General features: G+C 49.8%; 1 protein-coding gene across 5 annotated transcripts; it reads right to left on the reverse strand.

Moving 5' to 3' along the window:
- Window positions 1-900: 900 nt before the first annotated feature.
- SH3GLB2 (SH3 domain containing GRB2 like, endophilin B2) lies at window positions 901-26,279 on the reverse strand. 5 transcript variants are annotated; one of them, XM_048965986.1, is made up of 12 exons: window positions 25,945-26,278; window positions 17,473-17,614; window positions 16,996-17,124; window positions 15,696-15,829; window positions 15,122-15,214; window positions 11,387-11,449; window positions 7,086-7,109; window positions 4,759-4,848; window positions 4,185-4,285; window positions 3,717-3,731; window positions 2,977-3,241; window positions 901-2,331 (listed from the first exon to the last, which is right to left on the reverse strand). In XM_048965986.1, exons 1-12 carry the CDS (start codon window positions 26,005-26,007, stop codon window positions 2,224-2,226), a joined length of 1,227 nt encoding a protein of 408 aa, XP_048821943.1. In that variant the 5' UTR covers window positions 26,008-26,278; the 3' UTR covers window positions 901-2,223. The 5 variants fall into 5 exon arrangements, with proteins under 5 accessions (XP_048821943.1, XP_048821945.1, XP_048821944.1 ...); XM_048965988.1 differs by lacking the exon at window positions 11,387-11,449 and having other exon boundaries at window positions 25,945-26,279; XM_048965987.1 differs by lacking the exon at window positions 3,717-3,731.
- Window positions 26,280-26,307: the final 28 nt, after the last annotated feature.

Here is a 26,307-nt window from a genome sequence, read left to right on the forward strand (position 1 = left end):
ACTGCATCTCTGAATTAGCCTTTACCTGCCTCTCAGCCACAGGGAGAGGCTTGGAGCACTATTAAGCTGGAGAGGAGCCCTCTGGGTCAGGGGGCAGCAATGTCCTGTAGGAGTTATGGGTGGCTCACCATAACATTTGCAAATAAGCAGACAGGAGTGCAGTCATTGTGCAAACAGCCTGTTAGTTCCAAACCCAAAACAGCACCAGACTTTCCCTGTGCCCTTCCTAATGAAAGGAGTGCTGGTGCTAGGTAGGCTTCCTTCTGCCTGTTCTGAGGTGCGTTTTCTGCATCATTAGGTGTTGCTGCTGCTCTTTCTGTAATACACCACAGAGAGGAATAACAGGGTTGTAACTTGGGAATAGGTATCTACAGTGAAGCTGTATCACTGCAATTGTAAAACTAAAACAGTGTAAGTTGGTTACTGTAGAAAAACAGAGTTACTGCTACATTACAGAGCATTGTAACGGCTTCTTCTCCCAGGAGTTCCTTCTATCCCTCCTTTCCCAGCTGGGGGCTAGGGACGAGGCTTTAAGGTTTTAGATTAGCAGCAGAGGTAGTTTCCATAACAACAAAAAGGGTTGTTAGATGTTGAATAACATTGCCAGTTTCTCAGCAGCTAAAGTCATTCTGCTGCCCTAGTTTTGCTTTAGGTGAAGGAGGAGCTGTTTCTCAGAATTCATGAATCTGTAGCACAAGGAGACATCTGGAAAGGAACTGAAAGACATTCACAAGCTTAAGGACACTGAGAGTTTCAGTGAGGATATGGAGCTTTGTTTTGCTTTCACCCCCAGCTTCCAAGACCAGGGTGGCACAGCTCCTGCCTGACCTGCATCCCTCTCTCTACAAGCTGCAGTTACACCGGAGCAGCCCTGAGCACACAGCAACACTGAGGCGGGAGGTCAGGCAGTTCATTTATTGGCAAATAAGTGCTGAAAACTATGAGCCCTACATACACAGGTGCTCAGTGCCCTGTTACATTGGAGTGGTCACAATACCATTGGGGAAAGTGCAAAAGATAAACAAGCAAAGTTAGTTCAGACATACCGGGGGGAAGGCAGTGAACAGAAAGCCTGGTGCAGGTGAATTGCTCTTCAATCCAGCTTAAGTGGAAAACTAGTTACACAGCAACAGCAGTCCTTCAGTTGAGCTCTAGCTAAAAAGAGCATTATAGGATTAAAATGCATACACACCTTAGCACTCCCTTTGAGCTAACCCAGCACATGCACCAGGGCAGCCTGAGCTGCTGGATGTGTGTGCAGCCAGGAATGGCTCTTTGGAGGTAACAGCAAGTGGGACTGCTCCTTACTGTGCTGAGATGCACCAAGTCTGCTCACTGCTGAGATGGGAGGGAAGGTGTTGGTTACATCCATCGAGGGTGAAAGTAAAGTCAGGCTCAAACATGCCTGGAACAGACACTGAAAGAAAAGCCAGGACAATTAACACAGGGAGCAAAGCTTGTAAGAAGGCTTGTAAACTCTTTGCAGTCCAAGTAGTTTTTCAGAGGAAATGCAAGCAAGATGCATGGTCCCTTGCACTGAGGTTTGATTCCTGCCATACAGGCCCTATATCACTAGGTTGGTCTTCGAAGACATTTCATTCCAGCTTCAGAGGACAGTACAAATGGAAGCCATCAGGCACCAATGGAGTAAGCACAGCTCTTAGAAAGCCTTGTGTTACTGCTCTCCCTGTTGGATTTAACTGGCTCTTAATTCTTAAATGTAGCTTCCTTGAGAGCTAGCTTGTATGAGGGGGTTTGTGTGGGACATTTTCCCACTGGAATGCTCAGTGGTTTGACTCAGGCTTTTCTACTGCTGAAGAACAGAGGAGAGGAGGGGCAGACAGGCATTAGCTGACACCAAACACAAGGGAAGCTAACTTAAACTCCGTGAGCAGCAGCTGAGGGACACAGAAGTGCTGGCCCTGGGGAAGCCATGGTGATAAACAAGACTAGGGCAGAGTAGAAAAAGTAATCAGGGAATCTTGCACCATCAAGACTAACCTCAAAGCAGGCTGCACTGGTATTTATGAATTCTCAGGTGCCACTGGCCCTTTCCCACAACCTTTCTGTAACAGTTTTACCACTTCTTCCCCACAATTCCCATATTAGCAATGGAGTGCCAACCCTGAAGAGAGCAATGATCTCTGATGAAGAAATCCACGTTAGAAGTGCCAGGAGATGAGGGGTGCATTCTGTTTGTACATTCTTCTTCCTGGGGGACGTTTAACTTAACAGTTCCAAGTAAGTGACAGGAACTTTCCCTTTCTGGTTCCCTCTTTCCCCTATGAGCCAGTCTGGATCCATGCCTGGCAGGCTGTACACAGTGATCATCTGTGGAGAGAAGACAGCATTAGACAGGACCTTCTGCAGAGCTCAAAGTTCAGTCAGATGTGTACTTAAAGAACAGCAAGTTAATTCCTGAAGTTCACTTAGTAGGCATCTGCGCTTTTTTCCCCTGGAGGCTTCCTGGAACTATTTGCAGCTTTAACAGAAGATGTACTGTCCCCTGAAATCCCTGCTGCATTAAGTCAATTTGGAGAATGAAAAGGCATTTTTGCCTCCTGGATGTCTTGATAGTGCCATGTCATCCTTTCCGAAGACAAAAGTCTTCAGTCACCAAAACAGTTTGCAGCTTGCTGAATTTCCTTTGTTCTCAGCATGATTAGACCAGGCCTCCAGCCAGTAGCTTGTCCCACTGCTCTCAAAAGCTAGCTGGGTTTGGGAGTTTGAGTGAACACTGTAAAGGGTGTTTTGTTAGCTGGGTACAACAGGATATTCCAGTAGGAAGAAAAGGCCTTTCTGGTGCAAGCATGGCCATGAGTGCAAACTCACTGCAATTCAGTGGATGTCAAGGAAAAGATTCTATTAGTACTTCCATACAGAGAGGGTTTAGGGGCAGGAAAAACCAAGACCTTGCAGAGCATGTAACAGAATGGTAGGCAATTAGAACGTTCAGTGCGAAGGGAAGGTCCTCACCTCATCTGCAAGAAGTGCCAGCTCGGTGCTGTCAGCTGCTTCATAGTCATACAGGACCCTGGCCTTCCGCGTCCCGCTGGCAGGAGGCTTGACTTCATTTGGGTTCAGGACGCTCTCTGCCACAGTATTGGGCACCCCAACAATCGTGGGGACCACTGGAATAGTAGGCACAGCGGGGAGAGCGGCGGCAGCGACAGCTGGAGGAGAGGCAGCAGCTGGGGGTGGAGATGTGGATTCTGCATTCCCTACAAACGTGCCTGAAAATCTTACACAGGAGAGAAGAGCAGAGCTGGGTAAGGATCTAGTGGGAGGAACCAAGAAACAGTCCTTCCCTTCAGTAGCCTCAGTGCAGAGGTGATGCTGCACAGTTCCACAACAGCTGGAACGTACCTATGGTGCCCTTAAAGTAGGGAAGGGCACTCAGTGCTCAGGTGCTGAGGCTATGTAACAAGGAATACTTGTCTGCTTACTTTTCTTCCAGTGCCCTGCTAAAGGACTGTCAGCAAACTTGCTGAGTAGGAGTGTAGCACTAGAGATATTGCAACTGGAGGCTTTGGGGGCTCTTTACACAGATGGCAATGAACCCAGGTCTTGTTTATCTGTAGATTTTCCCCTTCTGCACTGGGGGAGTGCAGATCTGGCCCTTGCTGGCCTTGGCAGCGAGCCTGCAAAGACTCCATGGTTTGGCTGAGGTGCAGAGCAGAGCTCTTAGAACCGGTCCTGTGTAACATTTTACTTACATTTCTCCTTTGGAGCTGCAAGCATGGAAAAGAATGAAACAGGAATAGTGAGTGATCAGACAGGTCCCTCCTGGGTCAGACCGCCAGCATGATGGTAACAGACAGAAGAGCCCTGCCAGCAGCATGGGGACGTGCTGACAGCAGCGTGGAAATGGTTCCTGCTGCAGCTGAGCACGCTCAGGCTTGTTGCGTGGCAACGGGAATTTGTCTCCTGTGTCTTTTAACTAGTTTAGAAGAACATTCAGACTCTTGGCCATCGTGGTTTGAGATGAATGTATAAATCTCAGATGAATCTAATGGTAAAGCCTGCTCCGGGTGCGTTAGCATTCATCACCATTCTGTAAGCTCAGAAGCTCTGTCAGAGCTTGGAGGGGGCTTTTAAGCCTCTGTCAAAGAGGGAGGCCTGAGCTGGAGACGACCAGATGAGGGAGTAACCCTTAGGGAAGCAAAAGTCGTTTCTTGTCTCACCTGCCCAGCTGCTTCTGCAGGTCCAGCATGTACTGATAACACTGAGCATAGTAGTTGGTCTGAGACTCCACAAACTCATGGAGACAGCGAAGATGATTCACCTGTATGGAGGACCAGAAGCCAGGCTCAGTTTGGTGCCAGGACACTTCCCGCAGCTACCAGCTAACCCTAAGGGCAGCAGATGTGTGTAGGGCAGCAGTTACAGGAGTTACATGGTTGACTTGAATATTTTTACTGTCAAGTTGGGAAAGCTGCAGGAGGCCAATGGTGATAGGAGAGAGGAGGCTGTTCCTGGCACTCCAGCAGTGTGCACGTGGGTAGTGCACAAGAGAACAAGGCATTTGTGCCTCAGAAGCACCTTGAGGGCTGGGTATCCCCGTGGCGCTGCCTGTGCGTGCTTCATTATGATTTTAGTGTGAGCACTCCAAGCCTTTGGAGGAGGTTGCTGTAGCATCTACATCTATGAGCTCTTCTATGTCTGCTCCCGATGAAGGGCTCATCGTCCCCTTGGCAGCCTTCTAAGAAGGAGCCAAGAGCCTCTCAGTCCCCACCCCAGCTTCCTAGGAAGACTCACGTGTGTGCTGCTGATCCCCTCCAGCAGCAGACGTGTCACCTCTGCCTGTCGATCAAATTCGGTCTGCGTGAGCCGCAGCTCGTGCTCTGCCTGCAAAACAGGATGGGGTGTTCAACACAGCAAAGGCAAGGGCCCCTGTTCTGCTTTTTCCAGGGGAAGCCAATACCCACCTCCTCCTCTAACCCCTCCTCCCCTTTTGGCACTGAGACGAGTGCAGTGATGGCTCGGTAGGATCCATGTGCACCTGTGACACTGAATAGCAGGCACAGGACACCCTGGGTTGGAATCCCAGCGGTCTCTGGCTGTATTTCAACTTGATTCCTGCTCAGTCATACACTGAATCACTGCAGCTCAGGGCATGACAGCTCAAAACTGATACATCAAGCCAGGATGCTCCTAAATTAGAACACGAGGTTGGAGAGGTTTTGTTAATCCTGAGATAGATGGAAAGCCAATCCTGTGCTACACCCATCCTTCTACTGCCTGTTGTAGTGCTCCAAGAACCACACAGCCAGCATTGCACATCAGTATCCACCCCAAGCAAAGTGTCATTGGAAACAGGACAGTTCCTGGTGTCAGCATGCCTTAAGTCTGCTCCAAAGTGCAGTTGTGGAGCTCTGCTGACACCCTCTCCTATGCCTCAAGTCTCTCCAGCAGTGCTGCTTTTGCCAGTGTTCTTTTTATCACCATAGAACAAAGGCTGAGGCCAAGAAGCATTTATATTAATAATAATTAATAACTGCAACTGAGATGACAATCCAGCTGCTACCACAGGCTCTCCTTTAAGGCTGGTTACTTATTTTGAGCAGGAAGAATTCAATCACGGTTATCAGAAGGCAGCTATGCAGTAGAAATTGGGAATTCAAAGACAAACTGACACCTGAGACTCTCTGCTTAATAAAGAGTCTCTCTTCCCCCAGCAGCAAACAGCTTATTTCTATTATGGTAACTCTGTGCTACCAGAACACCCAGATGATTTCTTGCATGAGAAGAGCTCCAGAAGTGGCAGAGCTGTCTGCTGCTCTGCTGCCTGCTCTTCCCCCCCAGCACCACAGGTCACGGGGTGACAGTCAGGCTCATTTGTCCTCCACCCGTCGTTCCTTAGCACCAAGAGGATGTGCTGGTTGTACTGCTGTATGAATAGGCTGGAAGGAATAAATGCTTTGACTGTCTTTTAATCAGATTTGCCTATTTTAAGCTACAAATGATCTATTTTCTTGCATCCTCGGTATAAAAGGGATTATTTAAAGGAGAAGAGGGGGCTGTACTAGGAAAATCTCAGTACAAAGCCTTATTAAGCACCAAGATTTTTGCTTCAGTTTGCTGAGCAGAGACTTCAGTAGTGGTAGAGCTATCTGAAACCTGTGACCAACAACAGCAACACTTCAGTCCATCCAACCAGGACTACAGGACCAGAGCCCTGCATGCCTGCAACCAAATGCAGTCAGCTCATTTGTTTGAGGGGCAGAAGAAGAATTTAAAGTAAAAACAGCTGGTCTGCTCTCACAGTGCATTTAAAGTAAGGCAGCAATGGGATGCTATCATGCACAGCATGCAGGAATGTGCCACTCTAATCCCCTTGCAGTTCGGGCTACCGTCTGACTGGGGGTATCTGACATGTGAAAGGCAATGGGAAGGTGCCTCCGCAAGCCCCATGCCATGCTGGAGCTCCACCCAGAGTTCACCCTGGTCTTCAGTCCACCAGCAGCCCATCCATCTTCATAGATGAGTTACAAACCCAAAAATATAAACAAGATCTGGGACTTGGCCCCATGGATCCCCTCAGCAGGGAAAGTGCAGCTCACCAGACCGAACTCCATGACAGGCTCCAATCCTCCCAGCCTGCCCTCCTGACAGAGCTGCTCCTTCCACAGCAGGGGTTGTTCACAAGGAAACCCTTCTGTCCTCCTGAGCTCTGCTCAGAGCTCCTGCTCGCTCCCCAGAACAAGCAGGCAAAGGACTACTGGCTGCCCCACACAAGGCACGTGCAGAATGGGGGCAGGCAGGGCCCTTCCCACAGGAGCAGAGCTGAACCATCACAGCACATCAGCTGTGACACTCGTGCAGGGCTCTCCCAGCTGCTCGTAATCACAAGCAGACCAGGTTTGCCTGGGAAGTCCTTCACATTAAGCACAGCCAGCTGGCTCAGGGGCAGCTTCCTCATAGGCCGCTGTCAGAACTGCACTGAGCAGCACAGCATCGGGGCTGGCAGCTCTGGCGCTGATTTTCCCGTATGCACAACAAATGGGGAGAAACCTGCAGCACCCGCACTGAACGCCGCCAGCACGCCCGAAAAGGTTTGAGCACCATTTCAGCTGGGTACTTACTTTTTCCACCTCGTCGCTCCAAAGCTGTGGGGACCACAGAGCAACAGGAAAGGAGATCAGTGTTGGAGACGTCGAGAGGCACTCAGCATTAACACCAACGGGAGGGATGCTCCGTGGACGCAGCAGGCCAGCTCCAGGGACAAGCCAGCCCTTCACCCAGCAGCAGCTGCCAGGCTCGTGCCCCTTCCCCTCACTCCTGCGTTCCTGAGCTCGGTTTCACAATGGGAGAGCAGGTCTGTGCCACCACAGCCAGCACTCCAGCTTTGTTCCCTGCCAGTGTTTTTGAGATAACTGCATTTAACGAGCTCCGGGAGAACCAGAACATGGTGTTGAAGGACAGCCCTTCTTTTAGGAGTGCTGTAAGGCTGGTGAGCTGCTTGAGCCCACAAATAGGGCCTGGGAATTCTTTGAGCTCAAGCCAGAGGCCAGCAATCCCCAACCACTGGTCTAGAGAGCTCAGCTTAACGGGTTCAGAACAGGCAGCCTGCAGCTACCAGGGGCCATGTTCAGCTACAGGAAAAAGGGAGCAACGGCTGGATGCTGCCTTCAAGCCAGGCAAAACATCAAGCTACTCTTTCTCACTCTCCTGCTTGGGTGTTTCCCTCCAGCCCTGCAGGTGAGAGCAGGCACCTCCTCAGACAGACTCCCTCAGAAGTCTCCCATCTCCTTTCAGTGTCTCCCACAAAGGCACATTTGGGGCAGCACAACACTGACAGCTGCTTGCTGGGATCTGGCTCCGGGACAAGAAACAATTGACAAAAGTCATGCATAGCGATGGGCAAGGGAGAAATGAGGTAGAAAAACACATTGATCTTTCCCAGGAGTCCTTGGCCTGGCCTTTCCTCAGCAGACAACTGCTCCTGAGCTCTGGCACCATGAAGAGATGCCATTAAGGCTTCCTGGAAGCACGCCAACCTGCCAACAACATCCCCATCCATGGGGCGGAGGGAGATGTCCTCACCTGCTGCCTTTGCAGACCAGGTAAGTTCAGCACAGCACTGCTTGAGCACAGGTGGGATGCTGGGGTGTGAGGAGAACCCCCTCTGTTTAGGTCCAGGATCTCCCAGCTGAGCTTTGTTGCAGTTTGTTCACCAAGAACTGCCCCCAGGTGGGCTGTAGCAGCCCAGGTGCACAAACACCACCAGCAAAGTGAGGAACACCAGTGCTGCCACTGTGGGGGGATGGCTGGAGCAGGAAGCCGTTGATTCTGTTTTGGTTTCTGCTGGTTGACCTGTGGTTCTGCTCCTGTTTTGTGGTGAGTAGCCTGGTTGGCATCTCTTCTTTGTTTGGGCAGTTATTATGGCCAGTCCTCTGACTGCAGGCTGTCCCTGGTGCAGCACTCAGTGCAGTGGGGCCAGGTGCTTTCTCTGTCCTTCAGATGCATGTTTTGTTACTCTGAGTCACACTCTGACTCAGATGAGGCCCTGGGTTGTTCCAACCATGCACAGGGACACGAGCCTCTGCCCTTCCTTGGTCTAAGAGCTCCTGCTCTGGAAGAGTGATGGAGGGAATGTCTTTGCAGGCAGCTGAGAAGCAGGTCCTGGCCTGAAGTGCTGCTCTGGCACGAGGCCTCCAGAACAAGACTTACTGGAGGGCTGCAGGGGAAGCTTTTGGTCACAGGTCTTTCTATTTAGGTAGCATGGGCAGTGCTAAAGACATTTCAGACCCAGTTGATCCTTGTAATACTCACTGAACTTTCAGCCAGTTTCACTTCTTTTTTTGTCAGGCTTGCTGGCACGCTCTCCAGCTCTGAAGGTGCTTTGGGGCAGCCTGGCTCTGCCCAGATCCACCATACATCGTGCAGTTCAGACTGCTCAGAGGGCAGAAGAGATGGCCATGATCTGTGCCTGTCTTTCCCCACCCCAGCTCAAGCCAGAGGAACCCTCTTAGGGTACTCAATATGTTTTTCTTGGAATCATTCCTAGGAATACACAGCATGGCAAGTGGCAGGGTCTGAGGGAAAGGGAGATTCCTTCTTAAACACAAACAAAAGGTCAGTGTGGGAGAGAGGAGAAATTGCTCCTTGGCTTCCAACTTAAATAAAACTGGGCTGAGATAAGGGACTTGTATCCAGCTGTATATATTTCCAGCTAAGCCCTCCTGTTGCAGAAGGGGAAAAATACAAGCACCAGGTTATCAACCTCTCCCCAGCAACAATGTGAGTTCAGAATCCAAATTAGAGTTCAGCTGCCCCTGCTGAGGTCATCTGGACCTGGGAAGAGCTGACCTGTTTACTCACCTGGAAACTGAAATTGTTACCTGGGCATAAGCAATCCCTCCCTCCAGAAGACAACAGGTTAAAAGTAAGGTTAACAGCAACGACTGCTCTACAACATGTGTGTACTGACAGAGAGGTGGTACAAAGGACTTTGGCCTGGGAAAAAGCAAGCAACAGTATGAAATGCTCCTACACCACTGCAATGTCTGACTCCTTGGAATGAATGCTGGGATTAGAGTGTGTGCTGCAGAGCAGTCCTGCCTGCACTGAGCTGGGGAGCAGTCGAGGCTGAGTCTGTGTTTTACTGGTTAGGGATTCCAACTGCTGTTTAAAGTCACTCTGCTTGTGCAGGCTGGATGCAAGATGGCACTCAGCCACCAGTTGCAAACTCTGAAAGAGGTATTTTGGAAGCCACAAGGACCACTGTTGGCTAGGCTGGGGCATTTTCCACTTGTGCAACCATCAAACATGATCAAAGTCAGTGCCAACTGCTTATCTAGAGCAAGTGTGAGCTAGATCCCTGCTCTGAGCTAACTGCCCCTTGTTATTTCTGCTGTCAGAGCTTCCTTAGCAGAGCTCTGAACAGGGATCACTGACCTGGGCAGAGATGTGACAGGGTGGACACCCATAGGTTAGCAAAAACCCAAATTCATTTCCCCTGTTGTTACCTTACTTGGCATCTGATCCTGTAGCAGCTTTGCAGTATAGCAAGCAGATCAGCCTGCAGTTAGGTGATGACTAGACTCATCTGACTGGACATCTGGGCACTCTGCAAGATGCTAATGCATGTTTTGCAAATGCTTTTCTTCAGGTCTGCTTTAGAAAGCTTCAAGGGATGATCAGGATATGCTGATCTAGTCAGAGCTATTCAGAGGCAAGGAAAGCCCAGTTTCTCTTCTGATTCTCCTAGAGTTCAGTTTTAGTCCATTACTGCAGTATCTGCACTGTCCTCAAACAGACCTTTCCAGCAGAGAAGCCACAGGCTGATGCTAGCTGCATGCTAGGAGAGATGGAAACTGAATAATTGCTGCAATATCACCAGTATCAGCTTCTTCCCAGGAAGTCTCATCACCCAGCCTGCTGAAATAACGTTCCAGTTTTGTGCAAAGCTATTTCTGATCCCAGCATCACTCTCCAAGAAGGTCAGGACATCCCCCTAGGAACTAACACTGATGCTATCAGTCCAGACATACCTGTGTCTTCAAATGGGATGGGTTCCCCATTAACCAAATCAGGCTTGCTACCATGAGGGCTTTGGTTTGCTAGTAGGCTGGGCCTACTGCATTTTTGTAGATCACCCTCCCCAGCCCTTTCAGTCCCAGGTTATTCTATTAACAGGCATCAGTGTTGTTCTGAACACTACTTAGGAAGCAAGATGATCAGTTTTCAACATTTTAACGAGAAACGTAACATTGTGCAATGGGGAGCCATAAACACAGCACAGAAAGTCAATTGCTTGACCACGACCACTCAGTGCAGTACAGTGGAGATGCAACAGGCTATAAATCCACCCCAGCATGTGCCTGCTTAATAGTCACCAACAGCAGATACCAGTAGGGTAGGTAATAAGTTGAAGGTAAAAAGAATTGACCTGTATTTGCAGAATAGACAAGCCTGTACTGTCAGCCTTCTAGGTTACTGGCACCATGGGTGGCAGACTCTTTCACCTTTGCTTTTCTTGACTGGCCAGAAAGCCTCCAAGCACCAAAATGACTGGTCAGCTATCAATCATGCAATGTTGTCTTTATAAGGTTGGGACCATCCAGAAAGGCTAACATTTGAGGGTTTTTTTTCCTTTCAGTTGCTCTACTAACAATAAAAACACTGTCAGAAGATTCCCATTGCAAATGTGGAAACAGGGAGAGAAACCAGAAAGCAAACCAAGCAGCAAAAGTGTCAGATCGTGATAACGCACTCCCAGAAGGGTGATCTGCATCCTTACAATTGAGTCAGAGGAACTCCAGGCATCCCATGTCACATTAAAATGTTGAAAACAGCAGAGCACCAGGTCTGAGATTTAGTCAGGTGGAGAGAGGGGCAGGAAGAGGTTGGGGGGGCAACATCTATGAGGAAGCAATCTTACCGCTGATGCGCTGGCGGAGAGAACGTAATTACGAGGTCTAGTCTCCTGAAAGTCAGGCACAGCCTAATAGGGGGAATAGAGTTTCATGTACAAGTCATGTAGAAGAGTTGACAGGAGTCAGCTGGGCAGCAGTTAGAATAAGGGGCTGCTGTTGTTTCCCCTCTGTGCTGGGAGCTTAGCTCTAATTCCCAGGATTGCAGGAGGGAAGTCTCCCCACAGTCTGGGCAGTGATGCTTGGAAATTGTCCCCAGGAGGAAGTTGGGTTTGTGCAAGAGGAAGAGGACAGGCTCATGCAGTCACATCTGGTACTTGAACAGCAGTTATTTCTGCTCTTATAAACTCCCTGGACTTAGAGCTGTTAGCTCATATGGCAGCCAGTTGGAGTGCAGATGCGACAGCACAATCCTGAATGTGATTCCCACTGCCTTACAGCCATGATGTTGCTCATCTTGTGTTGGCTCAGTCCAGTTGACACGACCTTCTTTTCCCTTGCTTCCCATCTATAGTCCTAGAAATGTGAGGGCCTTGTCCTTGGACAGGACACGATTACTAACATCACAGCATACTTTCCATAGTGCCTTTTAAGGAGAGACATCTACTTGTTCTTACTTTCACCAAGCCTCTCAGCACGTTTCCACCTAACAGGCTCAGGTCTATTTTCTGTGAGGTGCATGGCATGACCAAACAAGATGGTTTTGCTACCACCAAAGGCAGCATGTAAGTCTTCAGCCTAGAAGTCAGAAATTCTCCTGGTCACCTTTTCAACAGCCAAGCCCCTACCCTGGCACACGAAGACTTAGCACTCCAGAGGCTTTCCTTGATGGGAATGCAGGGGATCCAGTCCATCTTCACGTATAGTGAGGGCTCATCATGGCGCAACCATCTTTTCAGTGAAGAAAAGATTAGGCCTCTTCCTAGAATGGCCTCTGGTTGTAATGTCACCCAGAGGTGAGCCAACCTGCTAGCCTACCTTGGGGCCATCACAGCGATGGATAAAGCCCAGCCCTGTCAGCTCTTCCTGTGCCGTGGGTTGGAGAGCAAGGTGGGCACACATGTCAGCTGTAACCCTGCTTCTAAGCCTCTCAGGCCCCACATTTCCTCTCCCAGGTTAATCTCTTTGCAGCTCACCCAGATCTACTTATACTGACTGACCCGATTAGCTGGGAGCTGCAGCAGCCCAGAGCAGCTGGGATGAGTGACTGGTGTATGGAAGAGCATTCAGGCAGTCCCAGCAAGAAGAGATTTTTCAACCATCAAGGAGTTTTGGGGATGGCAGGAGGAAGCAATCAGGAGGAGTGATTCCTATTTTAAGCCAAACTTGAGGATAAGGAGGAAAAATGCACCAGTGAAATCTGAGGCTAGCATTGTAACTAAGCTTGACTCCTCTCTGTGGGGAGAGGAGATGTTCTCCAGGAACAACTTTTTGTTTGTTTGTTTTGTTTTTGTCTTAAAATCAAAAGCAAGTTAAGAAATCTCTCCTCCCTTTTCCTGTTTCTCCACTGAATCCCAAAACTAGTCACAGCACATGGGATGAAGGAGGCAAGCTCCTCTTGCACTCCTGTGCATGGGCAAGTTGTATTTGCAAGCAGTGGTGAAAAGAAACACCTCCCTCCCCTCTTACAGTAGAGAAAATGGGCAGAGCCCTGGAGCCTGAAGGCCAGAACAGCACCACAACCAGATCAACTTGCCTGTCATTGTCTCTGGACTGCCTCCCTTCCAGCAGAGGGACTCACCACCCAGATGACCTCCTCCTGCCTGGAGCCAGAGGAGCCTGAGTGCATCCTGGTGAGCCCCTGCCTCCTTCATGCACTGCTTGCAAGCAGTGTTCTGAATGCCTGCTCTAAAGGAGCTACAGGCAGCTGACAAATGCTCCCATCTTTTTGGGCAGCTCTCCCTGGCAGCCGCAGCCCTGACCAGTACATGCTCCAGGGCCACTACTGATGGGACAAAGGAGTTATGAATTTTCATTGAAAATGGGAAAGAGACAATGAGAGGTATTAAAGAAAAATCACAGCACCGTTAGCACAGTCAATACTCACATCTCCCTCACACTGAGCAAATTACAAAGAAACAAAACAAAAAGGTTAGTAAACAAAACAGCATCAACAGGAAGGACAAGGCACAAAGTCTGAGGGAAATGCACAAGCCCAGACACCCATACAGCAGCTTAAGGGTCTGGGCAGCAGCATACTTGGAGGTCAGTCACAAGACAAAAGCTGTGGGAACACAAGTTTTGCACTACAAAGGAGAACAGCAGCAAGAGAGAGGTGAGCTGGGGAAGGTGTGGTGCTTAAGGCCAGCTTGGATGGAGAGGTATGGCACAGGATTCCAGGCACGTTATAGGGAGCACTGCCCTAATCATGAGTTAACCTGCCTGATGCTGAGGCAGCAGTTCACCCTTCCTTGCCTTCACTTGTGCCTTGTCCCCTGGTAGGCAGTAAGGGGCCTTGAGGACTGAGGCCAGGGACTTCACCCTCAAGCTAAGCTGGATCAGAGCTGGGTGCCCACAACAGCAGCTGAGGTCGCTCTTCTGTTGTGCTCTTCTGTGATCTGTTTCAAAGAAGCAGAGCTATTCAAGCACAGCTTGGAGAGCCTTAGAGTGGCTCTGCATCCTCTCTGGAGAGCATCAGCACTGCAGTTCCAGGGGGAGACCAGGTTTCTCTTCTCTAGCTACAGGAAATCTCCACCCAAGGGTCCTTCTACAGCTGAGAGGCCTTGGGATCACTTCATGTTGGAAGCAAGGTAAAGAGGAAGAGAGTAGAAAGGGAGGAAGCATACGAGCTCTCTAAATTCCTGTTCTGACTTAAGCCCAAGATAATGCAGCAGTCACTGCTCCCACTAGAAAGTCCTCACATCAACAGCCAGAGCAGTACAAGATGACAATTTGCCTCAACAGGGTCCTTCAGGGAACCCATCTATGTCCAGCTGCATTCTCTCTGCCTCCTGCTACCTGGTCTCTGCCCAGAGAACAGCCCTGAGCTGACAGGTCTCAGCCTCAGAGACCTTTGCAGTCCTTATTCCACATCTTCATTTTTCAGGCCTGTGGGACACTGGCTTAGCAGTTCCCTTCTGCACTGTCCTGGGAGCTTCATGTTTACCAGCCATGAATTCTCCAAAGCCAGAGGGGAATACCAGCCTGTAACCAGACAGTACCATGAACAATGAGAATAGAGAGGCTGAAGTAAGGGCCTCTTGTTAGCCAGTCTGACCCTGGCTGCCCTTTACAGGCTGCCTCAACACTTCTGCCTGGGAAAGAGCAAATTGGCCAAATCATAACTAGTCTGAAATCCTGGGACTCCTGCAGAGCCCCAGCAAGGTTTCCTCTTGTACACCTTCCAGCTCAGCTCTCTCTTTGCTTGTTTTCAGGTCCCCAGGGAGATTTAGCAAGTCCTCAGAAGATATGGCCTTTTAGTTACTAACACAAATCACCCAGCTCAAATCCAAACTGCCAGGAACCATTGTCAGTCAGAAGACAGCAACATGGCTTAAGTGTGAGTTTCCAACCTCTGGCAGCTCAGAACTATTTCTTCCAATACCTTTCCCATGGAAGGGTATCTGAGGAACAGACGCGTTGTGCCTGCTCACGGTTCCCTTCCATGCCAGATGAGAAATGCTCCCACCTATGCCTGCCAGAGCCAGGGCATAGTAGGGCGGCCTGACTTCTGTCCAAAAAACTGCTCGTGTGGGTCAAACCTTGTGGCCAGAAGGACAGGGGGAATGAGGGAAAAAAGTTACCGCTGCTTTTGTTTCTGCAGCTTTGGCTTTCTTCAACCTGGCTTTGCAGGCATCCAGATCCAGGCGGCGGTTCTGCAGGATCCTTCGCTCTTTCTGGAAGAGACAGAAAAGGGGATAAGAGAGGGTGATTAGGAGTTGCTGGGAAGGGAAAGGATCAATGTATCATTTGGTAACCAAGCCTATTTTCTTAGCAGAAAGTGCCTCTGAGAAACAAGCAGTTGCTATGTTCTTAATAGCAAGAGTTTTGTGCCTGCCTGTTAGGGATACTGTTAGGCTAACTTTCTGGAGAGAGGGGAGCCTGTGGGCTTGTGGTACCCACTAAGCTGCAGGGGTCAAGAAAGGACTCACCTCCCTCATGCAGATCAAATAGCAATCCTTCCTTGTGGCAATGGGAGCCCTAAAGAGAACCAGGATGGGCATTCCTCCTTCCTTGTGTTCTCCAAGGAGAGAGAGGTGAGGTCTTCCTTTCTCATAGGGAAGGAGAATGCACTTTTCCAGCACTACATCCCCCTTCCCCTGCCCTCCTTGTCTCTGGTAAGGTGATGAGCTCCCCCTTCCCTGCTCCCACACTTACAGATATGGTTCGCCAGTCCCCTTCCAGGAAGTTGCGCAGTGGTGTCAGGAAGTTGATGGAGGCAGAGTGGATGAAGTCCCGTTCTGCTGCACCTAAGCGCCTTTGAGTCTCTCCAACTTTTATCAAGGTCTTCCCTGCAACAATGGGAGCCTTCAATTCCAGGAGAAACCAATTAACAGTGCATTGGCCTGAGCCAGCTCACCCACTGTGACCAGGCTCCAGTGCTGGGGAACACAAGGGACAGTGTACCATGCCTGGATAAGGTGACCATGCCCATACCACACCAGTTTTAGTCTTAACTTCAGTCTGCCTTTAACTTCTGACCCCCCCTCAGCCACTCCCAAATGCAGCTTTGATCTTACCTATCTGCTCAGGCACTTGTTCCCTTCATGTTCTTTTTCTGCTACACCTGATTGGACAGTATAATCTTTGCCTTATAAACAGAAGCACAGGAACAGAGCAGCAAACTAAAAGCACCAGAGCAGAAAAAATGAGTTGATTAGGATCCAGTTGAGGCAGTGCTGGCTATAGATGCAGTTACAGCTGTTCTGCCTGTAATAGGGTTTGCTATTGAATAACTATTGATTTGGAGAGCCATAACAAAGCTCATAGCAGAAAGCAAGGACAGCTGGAAGTTAAGGCTGTGCTTCTGTGCAGGTCTGCTGCTTGAAGAAGCCCTAGAGAGGGGGAACTGTTGTGATTTAGGAACAGAAAGATAAGCTGTATGATCAGTAAGGGGCCTGTTAAGGCTTGTAGCCAAACACTGACCTTCCCAAATATGTTATCCAGTTCTCTTGCTGGAGAAAGATTTTATTCACACCCTCCCTCATGGGACACACTCAAAGGAAAAATTCTCAGATTGGAGAAAGCTAAGGCCATTTCAGTGCAACTCTTTGTTCAGGTTAATTTAGAAAGTCATGGAAACAGCATCAAACAGCTTCTGTCTCCTGCAACTAGTTCCACTGGCTACCACAGATCAGTATGTCTTTGTTTCCTCTCTAGCTCTGTCAGGCTTGAGGACTGTAGAAGGGATAGGGAGAACCCCGTCCTCTTTACCCATCAACAGAGGATGTTTTGCTGCAGAGTAGGACTGCTTTTCTATTCCTGGTGGGCTGTTTGCTACCGCAGTAGAGCAGACTCTCCTCTTGCAACAGTGCTGATAAATCAATAGGCAGGATGCCACGGGTGGAGCAAGCCACCCTGTTTCAAGAGGCATGCTGTCGAAGTCTTAACCAGAACAGCAGTGGGGCTACCCTTTAAGGAAGTGATGGATTTACAGGGCTTAGGCAGGCTGACTTACCATAAGGTGTCCCTGGCCCAAAGTCATTAGCTGCCTCTGTCATGTACTGTGCCAGCAGCTCCCCATTGGTGACCCGGGAAGGAACCTTCCGGTCAAGTTTCTCATAGAGGAATTCTTCTACTCTGGCACCTGAAATGAGTCACCAGTGGTTACAGGATGGAAGATGGAGAGACCCCTGGAACCGTCATTCATGGTGGCCAACCCCCACAATCCTCAATCGTGCACTGAATAGCAAACACCAGCTCTGGGAGAAGTGTTCCCACCCTTCCAGCCACCTCCCAGCCCTCAGGAGCACTGCCAGACTGAGCAGGGCAGCAGCCAGCCACCTTCTATTACACAGAGAATGAAGGACAGGTTCCACAAAGACACACTTGTAGCTCCAACAACCCATTGGAACAGGGCTTTCTGCCAGAGGGCATGTCCTAATACTGAGGTGTAAGTGATGTCTGTCCTTCAAGGATTAAAAGTTGGACTTACTAGGGTTTGGCTGTAGCAGAACTTCAGTCTGGCGTAAGATCTTCTCTGTCCAGTTCTTAGTTGAGTCTGCCCTGGCCAGGAGGTTTTCAAAGTGGGCATCTAATTCAGTCTTCTCAGCCTGGCCCAACTTTTCCTCTGTAAACTGCAGGAAAGAGGTAGTCATTAGAAGGTCACTTTTACTAAAGCAAAATTATGATATGCTACAGAGCTGTTAAGAGCCACCAAGGGCTGCAAAGCCTTCAAAGCACCATTCTTTGTTATCAGGCATCTTTCAGGGGAAGAGAGCAATTTTTTTTACCCAAGAGTAGAACAAACATTGAGCTAAAAATAGAGCCCATGTTTGAGCAGTGTAAGAATAAGTAACTTTTATAGAGGAAAATAGTCTGGTACATAATATTCTACTTGTGAGAAATCTATTTAAACAGGCACGTGGCTTGCAGTACTTTATGCTGGAGAGCAACATACACCCCCCAGATGAAGCAAGGTGTTGTTTCCCTTTACCTCCTCCTAAGCAGCCCTAAGTTCTGCAGACCCGATGGGATCAGAAATGCTGCTACCATCTCACAAGCCAGGCTCTATTCCTCTCTTGTTGGACAAGCACATGCACCATGCCTGCTTCACTGCAGGGCTCATGCCTGCCCACTCAGCCATCAGACCGAGTTCACCTCCCAGCTCACCTCCTGCCTTGCTGGCAGTGAGCTGTTGACTGAGCCTGTGGAGCTTAGGGAGCCTTAAACTCAGGATTTAGATAGAAATGCTCCCAGCAAGTCATAGTTCAATGCTTCCTCTAGGATACGTGGTGGCTGGGTGGGTTCTGACGCAGGGCATTAAGAAATATAATGGCGTCCAACTTTTCTCAGCACTCAGATTCCTACTGGCAAGAGACTCTCACTCCCTTCCCAATTCCCGTAGGTATAAAACTAGCAGCAGGGAAAAGCAGGCTGTGCAGTGCTCTGTGTTTTCATAGTGGGCAGTGGCACCTGACAGAAGATTTGTCACTCTGGAAGCGCAGTGTCAGATGGCCTGGGCACCCCTTGTTGCTTCCTTGGGAGACTTCTGAGAGAAGAGCCTACTCCCTCTCTTCCCAATCCCATACTTCATTTGTCCCAGTGAAGCTGTCCAACTTCTCATTTTTAAGCATAATTTCCTGCTCTTGATGGAACCGGCATCTTGCTAGATCACACTAACAGACTCTCGTGCTACTTGGGACCCTGTTGAGGCTGCACTTGTCCTTTTAACCCTTGTTGTTGGCTCCTGGTGCCACTGCTCAGTTATCAGGATGTCGTACTGCACAACAGCTGGCACAGTCAGGTGCCAAGGGATTAAAGCTTGGCCAAAACTCTCAGGTGAAATACAACTCCTGTCTAATTGCCACTTGCACCTTCTTTCCACTACTCACAGCTCAGTTCTAGATGGCTAACAAGCTCACTTCATGGGGTTTTGGTCTTCTGAAAGGCTTTGTGGCAAGCTCTGCTCCCACAGCATTGGAGGAAGAGCTGCCCAACAGCTCCATGCATGCATATCCAGGACAACGTTGGGAACAAGGTCAGAAAGAGCAAGCCAAGGGCCAGCATGTGAGGCAAGCAAACAAGCACTTAGGAGCCTTGAAATCAGCCATGTGCAAATATTGCTAGATGTCCAAGATAGGCAAGTCCTGCAGGTATGTTTGCACAGTGACCTGTTTGGGTAAGATTCAAGCTAGAGCCAGGAAACTTTTGTCACATGTCCGTGGTGAAGGATGCTGAACTGCAAGGATGGCTCCATTCCCTCCTGCAGCCTGGTGAGGATAGAGGAGTCTCACCCAGGCATGACCAGGCATTGCTTCATTGGTCTCCTTCTCAGCACCAGCAGCCTCTGGTTACCAGTGTTTATTTTCAGCTCATTCTTGCCACAGGCCTGTGGCTGCTGCTGGACATGGCTAAAAGCTGATCCAAGGTGAGAGGGTGTTTGTATTGCTTTGTGTTCAATTTCTATGATCGTCTCTGGGGGACACACAAGGCTATCAGACGTGTGTGAGCAGCTGAAGCTTTTCCTCTGTCGCTGTTGGAAGCTCGGGGCTGTTTTCAGACTCTGCCAGGCAGGGCTGAGTCACTGCCATGCAGCAAACTGGGACTACCCAGGTATTTGGCACCAATACTGGAGTCATCTGTTTAAGAGCTTTCTTAAACAAGCCAAGTCTCTCTGATGCAAGCATAACAGTCTGCCTTGCCCCCCTTTCCCAGACAGCTTTTTCAGAACTCATCTCTTTCAAGCCCAGCTCTTCTTCTTCCTGCAGTTCAAACACATCCTGCACCAGCATCTGCCCTGGAGCTGTCAGCCCAGCCCTGATTCCTCATCAGCTGATTTCAGCCTGCTTCTTACAGCACTGCTGCAGAGTCAGATCACTGTGAAGCTGTGATGGATGCCTACCTGTGCTACCTGGTGTAGGGAACCTGCTTTGGCAGGGGGGTTGGACTCGATGATCTCTGGAGGTCCCTTCCAATCCCTACAATTCTGTGATTCTGTGAAGCCCTCCATGGTGCTATAGCCAGGACCTTGAATCAGTTCAGCCCTGGAGAGCTTTGCTATAGTCACAAGCAGCAGCTCCAAGCATCACTGTACTTCACTGTTTTCTGCAGCCTACCCTTTCTCCTGGTGCACTGGAAGTATGGATCACTATGGAGCATTTGGTCAGAGAGCAGCCAGGATCCATAGTCATTCTGTTCTTATCTCACATTAAACACTATAGCTCTTTGTCCTGCACAAGGGTTGAGGACACATCACGGTCACTGCAAGCCTAGGCTATGCCAGAAGGGGAGGATGGGCAGGAATCTGAGTCACACCCTGCAGCTCCAAAGGGTCAGGCCAGAAAATTTCTTATTCAGGCTTTGTTTCAGGCTCGAAAAACAGGGCATGAATGTTATGAAGTGGGTGCAAGAGCATGGGATGCTGCAGCTCACACACAGTGAGGCTGTTACTCCACTTCCAACCTAATTCCCTTAGTGCCTCCCTCAGCCCTACCTCCAAGTTGGCCATGCTGCAAGGTTCAAACTTGGGCAGAGCCTCAGGGCATTGGGCCCACCTTGCTGTGGATTGCTGCAGGTGCCTCTTTCCTCCCCCACAGCACACTTCTGTCTCCTCACCTGCACAGTCTGACAGCCCTGGAACTGCGTAGAAAGTTGTTGATTCAGCTCACTTCTTCTCTAATACGACTTTGCAGGTGGAGCTGAGAACTCACAGCATTACTGGGTGAAGGGGAGAGCAGGACCACCTCTTTCAGCAGCAGCTTGCAGCAAGATCACATGAAAGCAACAGCCAGCAAAGGAGATTAGAGGTAAATTACACTGCCTTATCCTATGAGCTGGTTCTCTCATGTCTGGTGCAAGTGGAGATCTGAGCTTTCAGGTGGCAACAGGTCTCAGCTGCTGATGCCCTTACCTGGCTGCCTAAGTCAGTGTTGCCACGGAAAAGCAGGGTAGAAAAACAGCAGTTTGTGAAATCTGGTTGCTCAAGTGATCCAAGCAAAACTCCTCCACACAAAGGATTTTTGTCGCTAGGAATTTGTTTCTATAACACAAAAATTTGATTGCATTTTTCCTTCCCACTGGACAGATATAAGACTCCACTGTGAGGCTGTGAGATGCAGGGGAACAGACAGGCTCACCATACAGTCACAACCCTTAACTGTGAAAAGGCAGACTGAAAATATTTTGGATCTTGCTGCTCCTGTACCAGAAGCACAGTTGTTTTTTTCCAGCTCCAAATACATCAGACTAGTACAAATGGGAACCTTATTTGGTTGTACTAAAGTTGCCCTAAAGGCTTGGTGCAAAGCCTGTGCAATTGCAGTGCCTGCAAAGAACCATAAACTCCTCAGTCCTGCTGAAAGAGAACTATTCCCACTTGTTTTCTAGAACCTGGTGGCTGGAGAAACAGCCCTGCCCTGAACCAGCTCCAGGATCCTCGTCCTGGGATCAGGTAATGGTGCTGTGAGACTTCCTGGTTTTGCTGTAAAAGAAACATTCCTGCAGCTGACCCAGTTGAGCACCAGTTCTGTTTTTGTGCAGGGAAGCTGATGAAGTGATTAATAATGCAGGGCAGCCTTTTGCTGAGTGCCATTCTCACTCTCCAGGAAGAAGAGAGTCATGCTGCATTCCAGGGCATCAATAATTCAGCCAAAGGTTGGGTTTCCTCTGGGAGGCATGGCTGGCCAGCAGGAATGCTAGCTGCATTATCCGAGACCAGGTGGACACACAAGCTGGCAGATCAGGAGAGCAACTTGGGCAACAGGCAAAGATTACAGACAGCATAGCTGAGCTGGACTACAGTTAAGGCAGCTACATTCACAGCTTGGGGAAAACTGCTCTTTCCCTGTGAGAGCAGTTAAAGACACTGCTGGGAATTCAGGAGAGTGAGCAAGCAGAGCTGAGCTGGATGTGTCCCTCTGCACTACAGCTGTGCCTGCAGCCTACCTACTTACGGCCACCAAGGTTAGGCTTTAAAATAGCACATACATTGTTTTCTTTGCTGAAAGCATTAGCACCTTCCTCTCCTTAAAGGCAAAGGGAATAAACCCCACTGCTGTCACATCTGTTCTATACAGTGCAGCCTGACTGACTGCTGTCTTCCAGGCTTGTGCAATTTCCCCTTCAGCAGGCCCAGGCTGGTATGCTGGCAGCTGTCAGGGTGGCTGCAGCCCCCTTGCAGGGCAGCTGGTGGCAGAACTCAGGCCTTTATCCCACTTGCAGGGTCACAGCTTTTTCAGCTGAACATTATTTATGAGGCATCATTATAGGGTGATTGTATTCCACCTTAGGTCATAAGGATCGAACCAGAGCCAGGAGTCTGAAACCAGGAACTGTCTGCTGCACCTGCCAGTGCATTTTGGGCCATTGGATTTTCTGAAGCATCTTAACATGTTTTTTCATGTTCAGGGTATATTAATATTTGCACTTCTGGTGATCAGAGATAGCTGAACTGATTCTGCCATAAGTCTACCTCCCATAGGGCTGCATTAGGAAAGAAGCCTTTGCCACTTAATCAGCACCTAAAAGTTATCTGGATCTCAGCTGCTTGGGAGTGTTTGGTCACTGGGAGTCAGAAAAGCTAGGCTATGGGCCAAGTAAAATTGTGCTAGAGGACAGAAGGAAGCCATTAACAGGACAGCTTTGTTAACTTAGGAGCAAAACAGTGAGGAAAGGATGCAATCCTTCCCATGTGTATTAACGGACATGTTTCTAATGGAAACATGCTCTGTCTTGTGCCTCTTGCCTTCAAAATCCTCTCCTGAAGTCACCTTCTGTACTCTTGATTTTTAAGGTGTCCAGTAGCCAAGGCATTATCGCCATTAAGGTCAGAAAGCAGAGGGGAAAAGTCTACTTTATCACCAGAGTTCAGGGAGGTGGAAGAGTCCATCTTTCTCCAGGAGCCTTAAGATGGAGCAAGTCAAGATATAGCTGCTAGTGGTAACTTCGGTCAGCACCCACTGACTTTCCATCAGAACTGATAGAAGACAGACACCTACAATTATTTCCAGACATCCCTCAGAAAATCTGGCTTGCAGCCTGTCTAGAGCAGAGACATCCAATGTGTCACCTTCAGAAGAATTGATGCTAACTCCTACAGGGAGGCCAGAACTGCCACCATAACGTTCTCTGAGGAGGTTTGGGATCAAGCCCATTTACTGATAACTGGAAGATGCAGGTGACCAAAAAAAAAAAAAGTTTTATTCTCCTTCAGTGAAGGTAAGAATGTGTGAAGCCTGTGTGCAGGTGCCAGAGCTGTTAGGGATGTAACTGCATCCCTTGGAGGATGCCAACTAGATAGCGGCAGCTGGTGAAACAAGTGTCAGTACAGTAAATCCTCATCTGGGATTCTGAATCCTAGAAAAGCTTTAATCCATGCAGTTGTACAAGCCTAGGAGTTTATTTCCCACTCTCATGGCATCAGAGCTTACAACTACCCTTTTCCTATAGTTTAGTTTGTAACTGCTCTGCTTTTGTGATGCATTTTCTGAGAGCTTAAGAGATGCCATAAAGCCTGCAGGACACTGCCTTGTGGAGACACAGCCTGTTAAGATAGCTGCATACACAGCTATGGAGAAACCCTGCACAGCTCCTTCCCCATGGCTGTGTCTGCCCTGCTCCTGTTGTATCCCCTGTTGTGTCCCCTGCTCCAGGGGAAGGCAGTCCAGCAAGGTGCCCGGATTCTCCTCAGGTAGGAGACTGGCTACGTGGTGCCTGAGGTAAGAAAAGCCATGTAATGGTGGCAGTGGTTTGCTGAGGTCTTTTGTCACGACCCAGGTTAAGCCTAGGCCAAAAATCCTTCCTGCCCTTTAGCCAGCACCTACCTCAGGTTTTATCTGGCAGGTTTCAAAACTGGGACTGCAGCTGGACTAAGCCTCTGGGAATCACTCCAGAGGTGGTTTCCTGGCCACATTCTGCCTCCTTTTCCCCCCTCACTTCAGAGGGCTCAGCAGTGCTACAGCCCTTTTTTTCCCCATACGAGGTAAACTGTCATGCGCTGGCCAGACACCTCAGCCAGACAGCAATTGCTAATGCTGTCTGAGTGGCACAGCACATAATGGCCAGTCCATTTATCTCCCAGTTGCTGCAGTTCCAGTAAAGCAGCATTTTGTTAAACGCCTGGAGCTGAAGAAAGCATCCCCAGAGCTAGAGAAAACTGAGCTTATTCAGCCAGGTCTTACTCATGGGGAAAGAAGATCTTCTGTGCTGAAGTGGCTGCTACAAACCCAATCTTCACCGCCAACAGCAGACCGTATCTGCTATTTCTGGCTCTCGGTAGTGGCAGAGCAGTGCTCACCCATGCTGGACTCTTTGGGGACAGCCCAGATGGGCCCGCTTAGCCCAGCGATCACTTTTCAGAAAGTGGTTCTCCATCTCAGTGAGGCCATTCCTTCCAGCCTCCTTGTCTTGCACAAACACATGCATCCTGCCTACAAGTAACAGTGACCATTTTGTTTCAAGTAATTACTACTGTAACTACTCACATTAATATTCATATGCAAGATGATGTGGAGTAGGTGTAGCAAGCAGAAGCCACTACTTATAAACGCCTCCTTGCTCTAGAATCGGTGTGCAGACACTGCTCCTGTGCCTGTCTCCTTCCTACGCCTTGAAGCTGAAAAACCACTTATCAGGGACTTAGAATACATCTTCCAAACATGCGATTTCTTTACAGTATTTCTTCCTTTCTTCTGCTACCAAGGCCATTTGCATGAGAACAGCATCTTTAAACCTTCCATCTGCTCCTTATTTTGCACCTGTAGTTAATATTTATTTCTTCATAACATATGACTCATTGGCAAGATTACAGGAGATGCTATCTGTTTACAGGAGACCAGTTTCTAAAAGAGCCAGGATTATTCCACTGCACAGGCCATTTGGAACGAGACAGCGCTGCTCTGTTTGTTTGTCAACCCCCACAGCATGGGCAGAACAAGAAGCCCAGTCCCAAAATCACCAGCAGGAGTTCAGCTCTCAGGCAGGATGCCAACCAGCTCTGATTTGCCCCTCTCCTCTCTTGCCTGCCCAGGGGCAGTTTCCCAGTTACACCTGAGGAGCAGGCAGGCTCAGCAGCCACCTCTCAGCACCTGCTGCACACTTTATTCCTCACAGCTAGCCAAGTTTCTTCAGTCTGTGGTTTTGGGACATCACTGCATCCCGGGCAGGCTCCTGATACCGATGGTTTGATGCCACTTTAGATCAGTGAGACATTGCCTGCTCAGTCTCAGCAGCCCCTTCCCATCTCCAACAGCTCTGTGTTTTGTCGGGTCCTGGCAGCTTCTGCAACCTGACCTCCTGGACGACTGAATTGCCAACCATAAAACGCCACTTCCACCCACCTGCCTGGCAGAAAGGCACAGACCCCCAGCAGGCCAGCTCACCTGCCTAGGTGCAGTTAACAGCTATCTACAAGATGTAAAAATAGCTTAAGGATAACAACCACAGTGCAACCAGCATTCACCCCCTTTCCCTGCCTCAGTCCCTGCTGCAGCCAGAAGCATCCCTGCTGCTATTGCTCCTTTATGGAGCACTGCCTGGCCTCCCCACCCAGCCCAGGAACACAGCAGCAGCAGGGTTCGGCTCTGCTCCTGCTGCACATTACCCAGCACTGCTCACTGCAGATATAGCTATGCAAGACTCAATGCCAGCCCCAAATCCCTTTTCAACCTTCAAGAAAGCTGGAAAAAAAACTAAAACAGAGCAACAAAACTGCCCTAAGCTTGTAACTTGTGTTTTAGAAAGGCTCCCTGTGCAGATCCTGGGCTGTACAGTGCGGGATGCTCCGTGCCCTGAGGCGGAACGGAGGAACGGGGAAGACGGCTGCAGGCCAGCGGGGGAAGCAGCCCAGGGCTGGGGCACCCTGCGGTGCTTCCCCTCCGGGCCCGGGGACTCCCTCGCCCCCAGGGCTCCCCCACCCCCCCAATGTGCCCCGTTGCCGTGGCGACGCTCCAGCCCCACCCCCCCCAACCTGCATGGCGCGGGAGAAGAAGACGCCCGCATCCGACGCCAGCTTCTTCACGTTGAAATCCATGGCGATCAGCACTGCCGCAGCCACCTCCGCCGCGCCCCCGCTGTCACCGCACCCGCCGCTCGGACCTTTATAGCACCGATCGATGCTTTCCCCGAGCGGCGCCGCAGCCTCTTAAAAGGGCTCTGTCTCCCAGGTGGGGCCCCACGGCTCAGAAACAGCCATGCGGGCTGCGTGGTACCCAGCGGGCAGCGCCGGAGAGTAGCGTTACACCGCTGGCTCTCGGCCGGGCCTGGGGAACCGGGCTGCGGCTCGAGCGGCGGGAGTGTCTCGGGGAGGCGCGGCCCCTTTAAGAGGGGCGGT

The sequence above is a fragment of the Lagopus muta genome, chromosome 19 (genome assembly GCF_023343835.1).
Source record: "Lagopus muta isolate bLagMut1 chromosome 19, bLagMut1 primary, whole genome shotgun sequence".
Lineage (NCBI taxonomy): Eukaryota > Metazoa > Chordata > Aves > Galliformes > Phasianidae > Lagopus > Lagopus muta.